The 7,745-nt window shown below is 43.8% G+C and overlaps 1 protein-coding gene across 2 annotated transcripts in view; it reads right to left on the minus strand.

Annotated features, from left to right (window-relative positions):
- LOC122792842 (epoxide hydrolase 1-like) overlaps positions 1–7,745 on the minus strand; it is a 1,170,497-nt gene that overhangs the window by 546,045 nt on the left and 616,707 nt on the right. For both annotated transcript variants that reach the window (XM_044060405.1, XM_044060411.1), the window contains one exon: positions 2,284–2,511. In XM_044060405.1, the coding sequence (XP_043916340.1) occupies positions 2,284–2,511 (228 nt within the window). The remainder of the gene's footprint in view (positions 1–2,283; positions 2,512–7,745) is intronic.

Below are 7,745 nucleotides of genomic sequence, written 5' to 3' on the forward strand. Positions count from 1 at the left end.
AAAATTCTTGATCAGAATAGGAATCAGAAGAAATAGCAACCTGATCTGAAGATTCATAATCAGGGTCTTGCCTAGGCCTCTTATCAGGAGGGGGTTGGGAACCCCTGATTAAGGTAATTAGGCCTTCAGCCATTTTGATAATCTGCTTTTTGGTTATAGAGGCCGGAGCACGTGGCTCATGCGTTGGTTTTTTAGCTTTAGAAGTTGCTTTTTTCTTTGATTTTGAAGCTGGTGTCGGTTTTATATAGAAATGCTGAGGCCTGAAGATACCCTCAGAAGCCGGTGCCTGCTCAGCGGCTCCGGACCCATCCGAGGGAGAGACATCCGCGGGTACAATACTTTGAGAATTTCACGCCGTGCCGGACTCCACATGGGTCTCAGTAGAGGCCTGTGACTCGAAAGTAGCGGGTATCAGGGGCTGCAAAAGTGCCTCACTGAGTACCGGCGAACTGGCGACTGGCTTAGGAGAAGCTTCGTCGTTGGTTTTGGACTTCGACGGTCTGTCTCTGTCCTTTTGTCCTTTTCTTTGCGTTTTTTGTGAACTCCGGTAGTCAGATTGCTATCCGATGACATTTCAGGACAGTTAAATCTGTTTCCAAAATATTTAGAGGCAAAGATATACCGACGCTTAATAGTGCGTTTGTTAAATCTAGCACAAAACCAACAGCTGGGCACGTTATGTTCAGGGCCTAGGCAAGGAATACAGTACAAATGGAAATCCTTATGAGGTACTTGCTTCCCACAAATAATGCAATTATTAACTTTTACTGACATCGGTATGGAGCAAGAAAAAGTTTCCCCAATGGGGTACTTAGCTTTAGTGAAGACTTCGGTTCTAAAACCCGAATTCGAAAATTTCAGGAGTCGGACGACCAGCACTTGTGAACTGCTTCTGCTTCAGGCACCGTGCAGCAAGAAAGACTAAAGAAAATGGTGTTGGCTGCCTGTTTTATATCCCTGACGACCTTACGTCACGGAAGAAGAGACAGCAACTGACACAGGACCCAAGACTTTGGAATTCAGGCCGACTGAGGGCAATCTGCCAGCAGATTACCCAAATGTAATGACTGCAACAGTGAAACATGAAGAATATCAGAAGAAATGGAAACCTGATCTGAAGATTCATAATCAGTGCCTTGCCTAGGCCTCTTAGCATGGTGGGGTTGGGAACCCCTTTTCAAGGTAATTAAGTCCTCAGCCATTTTGATCATCTGTTTTTTAGGCATAGGGCCCTGAGCAAGTGGCTCATGCATTGTTTTTTTGTACACAAAAAATGTTTTTGATCTTGTTTTTGAGGCTGGCATCGGTTTTATATAAAAATGTTGAGGCCTGAAAACACCCTGAGAAGCCGGTGGCTGCTCAGTGGCTCCAGACCCATCCAAGGGAGAGACATCCGCGGGTTCAATACTCTGAGAATGTCGTGGCATACCGCACTCTGCATGGGTCTTGGTAGAGGCCTGCAACTCAAAAGTAGCGCGTATCAGGGGCTGCGAAAGCGCCTCACTGAGTACCGGCGAACTGGTGACTGGCTTAGGAGAAGTTTCGTCATCGGTTTTGGACCTCGATGGTCTGTCTCTGTCTTTTTCTTTGCGTTTTTTGTGAACTCCGGTAGTCGGATTGCTAACCGACGACATTTCAGGGTAATTAAATCTTGATCCAAAATATTTAGAAGCAAAAATATACAGACGCTTAATAGTGCATTGGTTAAATCTAGCACACAACCGACAGCAATGCACATTATGATCTGGGCCTAGGTAAGGAATACAGTACAAATGAAAATCCTTATGAGGTATTTGCTTCCCACAAGTAATGCAATTATTAACTTTTACTGACATCGGTAAGGAGCAAGAAAAAGTTTCCCCAGTGGGGTACTTAGCTTTAGTTTGAAGACTTTGGTTCTGAAACTCGAATTTGAATAGAGCTAATGCAATAGGAGTCGGCCGACCAGCACTTGCGAACTGCTTCTGCTTCGGGCACCGTGCGGCAAGAAAGACTGAATAAAATGGCGTCGGCTGCATGTTTTATACCCCTGACGACCTGACATCATGGAAGAGGAGACAGTAAACGATGCAGGACCCAAGACTTTGTTATTCAGGCTGAGGGCAACCTGCCAGCAGATTACCCAAATGTAATGACTGCAACAGTGAAACACGAAGAACATCCAGTATAACTAACAACTATATTACAGTTTTTCTCTATAATACAAGTTTTTAATTTGTCTCCACTTGCAGGAATTGAGTTCTGAAACAACAAAACACTAAAATAACCGTGAAGTTCACTTACCCTTTTTCCTAGGTGCCTCTGAAAAGCCATATCCAGGAATAGAGGGGCAGATGACTTCAAAGACTACATCATCACTTAAGCCATGTCTACTAGGATCTGTCAGGAGAGGAATGACCTTGTAGAACTCATAGAAGGAGCCCGGCCAGCCATGAATCATTAAAAGTGGCTTTGCTGAACAGCCTGCTCGTAGATGAGGTGGTTTCACATGGACAAAATGAACATCAATGCCTGCAAAGGCAAAAACAAATATTAGTACAGACAGCATGTTAACACAGGAAAATGAGATGAAACTTAAGGAAATCTGGCAGTTATTGCAGAGGATTAAAACTATGAGCTAATAATGAGATGCTTCTTTTGGTGGTACAGGGTTTCATTCCCTCAGCTTCTGATTGCCTACTATGTAACCTTGAACAAGTCACTTAAGCAGGCAGTGCTTTCAGGCAATTGGAAAATTGAGCTAGGCTTGTAATGGTCTTCTGGACCACTAGTATCTACCCAAGAATCTGGAAGTACAGGCATGAATTCACATAAGGAAACCTTGGGAATTCTTCAGTACAACTGCTGGGCGGATGGCAGAGACATGCAGGGCACACTTACACTTTACTGCATCACTTCCAAAACAAATGGGCCTTAGAGAAGAGTATGGTATCTATGCTGTGAAGGTGTAAATATTTCAGAAGTCCTGACACCACTCACACTAACTACAGAAACTAAGAACTATGATGATCCAATCTATGTAACATTCCATATGTAGCCTTAAAAAATACTTTTAAAAACTATATATGTCTATAACTATATAAATACACACACACACACACACACATATATATATATATATATATATATATATGTATATGGATCTAGTACTTATGGCCGAACGCATAAATCACCGAATTGCAAACAACCGAACACTAACCAACGAAAACACACTAGTACGAAAATACATTCCACCGAATCATTAATCACCGAAAACAGCAGAGTGCAATTAAGTGGTAATCTGGTAATTGACACAGCCATTAAGGTTACAAGTATCAAATCATTACGAGTGAACTAGCACTACCATGCTAAGAGACATGGCTGATATGTGTAGGTTAGCGCCCGGTGTCCTGGGACATAGTTACAAAACTGAAAAGTCTCAACGAGGTGGAGAAATACTGGTATTAAACGGATACGTCTACCAGTTAGAGAAAAAGACTAAAACACGTAAATACTGGCATTGCAAATATAAAATTACCGGTAAATGTACAGCTAGAGCCATCAATATCGCTGAAACCGATGGTGAAGAGCTTGTGAAATCCGTTGAGCATTCCCATGCAGGTGAACCACAAGAAGTGGAAAAATATCGCATTAGAACAGAGTTGAAGCAAAGGGCATCCCTTTCCAGAGATACACCATGTGTCATTGTAGACGATGCTGTAGCCTCCACTTCCCTGGAATTTGCACCGTATTTGCCTAACAGACGATCCACGCTTCAGACTGTTAAGCGTGTCCGTTCTAAGGGAAGACGTGGTGTAAACTGTATTGCATTAGCTCTATTCAACTTTGATGTCACCCAATTCCCACTTAAAAATGGTGTATTCCTAAAACAGTCCTGTGAAGATATGAGCAATCATATCAAGGTGGTAGTGCTGACAACAGATGCAAATTTGCAAGACATGACAGCTACAAATATATGGTTAATGGATGGCACTTACTTCAAAAGAGGTGCAGAATGTAAGCAATTGTACACCATTCATAGTGTTGTCAAGTATGGTGCTTATAGCAGGAGTGTACCCCTAATGTACTGCTTAATGAATAAGAAAGTACAGTTGTGTACCTACCATAAATGTAGATGTTCGAGTGTATTCACTGTTGCAGTCATTACTCTTGGGTTATCCTGCTGGCAGGCTACCCGCAGTCGGCCTGAATTCCAAAATCTTGGTCCGGCGTCGGTTGCTGTCACCTCTTCCCTGACATCAGTGCGCCAGGGGTATAAAAGATGCAGCCGACGCCATTTTCTTCAGTTTTTCTTGACCCAGATGTCAGGTGCCCCCAAAAGGGTAGGCTAAATAGATTATGCCAATAAGAATGCATGCACTAACGTAAATATTTCCTTCATCTACAAGCAAATACACCACATAGGTTGTATAGAATAGAGAAGTACAGATAAGATCCAGCAAATGAAAGGGGGATGGTGGGAGGGTAACCTGGACTGCAACAGTGAACACGCTCAAACATCTACATTTATGGTAGGTACACAACTGTACTATGTTCATCATGTTTCACTGTTGCAGTCATTACTCTTGGGTTGAATCCCAAAGCTGAGGATGGGTGGCTGGGCTAAATAGGATTAGGAGAGGCTATGAGGCCCTGCAGAACTGCAGTGGCAAAGCCTGCTCTGGATTTAGAGTAGAGAGGTAAGTGGTAGTGCTTTGTAAAAGTGTGCACTGAACTCCAAGTTGCAGCCTCTAAGATGTCTTTGGTTGGTACACCTCTGAAGAAGCTGCTGAAGTGGCTGCTGCTCTGGTAGAATGTGGCCTAATGCCCTTAGGCACTAATTTGCCATGCTGTGAGTAGCAGAAATGAATGCAATGGCCTATCCATTTTGAAATAGTCTGTTTTGAGATAGCGTTTCCTTGTGATCCTGCAGCATATGCCACTAAAAGTTGCTCAGTCTTTCTGAAAGCTTTAGTTCTGTCCAAGTAAAAGCGTAGCTGTCTGTGTATGTCCAAAGAATGCAGAAGTCTCTCACCCTTGTTCTGTGGGTTTGGATAAAAGGTAGGCAAGTGGATGGTTTGGTTAAGGGCCACACTGGACACCACCTTAGGCATAAATGTAGGGTTTGTCCTTAGAGAAACCCTGTCTGAATGGAAAATGATAAAAGGTTCCACAGCCATGAGTGCTTGTAACTCTGAGACTCGTCTTGTGGAGGTTACTGCTAGGAGCAGAGCTGTTTTCCAGGATAAGAATTTTATATCAGCTGTTGAGGCTGGCTCAAAAGGAGGCAGTGTGAGTTTTTCCAAGACATAATTGAGATCCCATGCAGGTATTGGTGCTCTCCTTGGAGGTCTTATGTTTTTGTCCCCTCTGAGGTACTGGCTTATTAAAGGATGAGAAAAGATAGGTGGTTCTGTATTGTAATGGGCAGAAATAGCAGAGGCATGAATCTTAATTGATGAAAAGGATAGGCCTTTGTCCATCATCTCAGTTACGTATTGTAAAATTTGAGGAATATTTCGTACAAACGTGTCAATACCTTGTGCCTGGTTCCAAGCACAGAATCTCTTCCATTTTTCTGCATAAGGTTTTCTGGTACTGGGCCTCCTGGCCTCCAAGATAACATCCATTACAGCTTTGGAAAGAGGAGTGTTCTGAATGACTACATTATCCGCCATGCTGCCAAATTTAAGATCCTGAGTTGGCTGTGCAGGATCTGATTGTTTTGTTGGGTCAGTAAGTGAGAAGTTTGGGGCAATGTCCAGGCTGGATCTTGAGACAAGTTCTTTAGGATTGGGTACCAGTGCTAGCATGGCCAGTCTGGGGCAATCAGTATCATTTTTGGCTTCTCTTGTCTGACCTTTAGGAGTACCTTGGGGAGGAGAGGCAGTGAAGGAAAGGCATATACTGTTAGGTTTTTCCAGCTGAAGGATAGGGCATCCACTTTCCATGCTTGCTTGTGATAAATCCTTGTGCAGAATCTCTGTAGTTGGCAGTTGTGAAGGAAGGCAAATAGATCTATGTCTGGGCATCCCCATTTCCTTGTTATCATGCTGAAGACTTGTGGGTCCAGTTTCCACTCGTGGGGATCCATGAGGTTTCTGCTTAGTTCGTCTGCCAGAGTATTTATTTTTCCTGGCAGGAATTGTGCTTGCAGGTGAACTTGATAAGTCAATGCTGTGTCCCACAAAGTCATGGCTTGTCTGCAGAGGGGGTAGGAATGTGTGCCTCCCTGCTTGTTTATGTACCACATGACTGTAGTATTGTCCGTCTTTATCAGTAGCTGTCCTGGATGAAGTAGATCCTTGAAGGCTGTCAGGGCATTCTGAACAGCTAGCATCTCTTTTTGATTGATATGAAGATGCATCTGACTTGTGGGCCATGTGCCCTGAATACATTTTCCTGCCATGTGGGCCCCCCAGGCATAATATGATGCATCCGTTGTTAGTGTCTGCCTGGCTGTGGGTAAAGTGAATGGCTGTCCCTTGTTGTGGTGACAGGCCTGTGCCCACCATCGAAACTCCTGTTGCAGGCAGGGAATGAGGGTAATTAATGTTTCCAGCCTGTGGCAATGTTGAGTCCAAACACTTTTTAGATACCATTGTAGTTTCCTCATATGTAGTCTGGCATATGGAATTAGCAGAATGCAGGATGCCATGAAGCCCAAAGCCTGCAGAATTTTTCTTGCAGATAACTGGGTCTTTGTTGCCAACAATCTGAAGTAAGAAGTCAGCTGCCTTTGTCTGGCGTGAGATAAGCCATCTGGGCAGTTGTATTTAAGCTTGCACCCAGGAATATTATCTCTTGAGAGGGTACTAGTTTTGATTTATTTTCGTTTACTGTGTACCCTAGGCAAATTAGTAATCTTTTTACAAACGCCAGATGCTTTAGTAGAATGTCTTTGTTCTCTGCTTGAATAAGGCAGTTGTCCAAGTAAGGATATATTTGAATTTCTCTTTGTCTGCAAAATGCATTTACTGGTACCAGGCACTTTGTGAAGACCCTGGGTGCAGTAGATAAGCCAAAGGGCAGTGCAGAGAATTGGTAGTGCATTGAGCCAGCTATGAATCTGAGGTATCTTCTGCAAGATTGTCTGATTGGGACATGCAGATATGCCTCTTTTAGGTCCAAAGTTACGAGCCAAGCCTTCTTGCCCAGCATGGGCAGTAGCTGCTGCAGAGTCAACATTTTGAATTTTGGAATGTCCAGAAATGTGTTTAGAACAGACAGGTCCAGTACTGGTCTCCAGGCTTTGTCCTTTCTGGCACCAAGAAAAGTCTTGAGTAAAATCCTTGTCCCTGCTCTTGTTGTGGTACCCGTTGAATGGCCCTCATGTCCATGAGGGATGAAACTTGCTTTTGTGCCTCTGCCCATTGATTATGTGGCAAGTCTGGCATACCTTTTGCCCTTGGCAGGGTGTGAAAGTGGAACCTGTAGCCCTGAGACACTATGTTCAAGACCCATTGGTTCTGGGTAATCATGTGCCAATTTGGTGAAAAAAGTGCTAGTTTTCCCCCTAAGGGGGCCGCCAAAAGACAAGTGCTTGGTTCTGGCAGAGGAAAGTCATTGGGACTGTTTTCTGTAAGGTTGTGATTTGTCTTCTCTGCTTTTGGAGGTAGAAGCACCCCATTGCTTAGGCCTGTATAAGCCTTGGGGCTGGGATCTACCTCTAGGGCGTCTGTATCTGCCTCTTTGTGGCCTGTCTGACACTGGAAAGGACCAATTCTTTGTAGGCCAGTTCCTGCTAAATCTGGGTGGCTGTACCT

The sequence above is a fragment of the Protopterus annectens genome, chromosome 1.part0, assembly GCF_019279795.1.
Source record: "Protopterus annectens isolate FY-2018-M chromosome 1.part0, PAN1.0, whole genome shotgun sequence".
Classification (NCBI taxonomy): Eukaryota; Metazoa; Chordata; order Ceratodontiformes; family Protopteridae; genus Protopterus; species Protopterus annectens.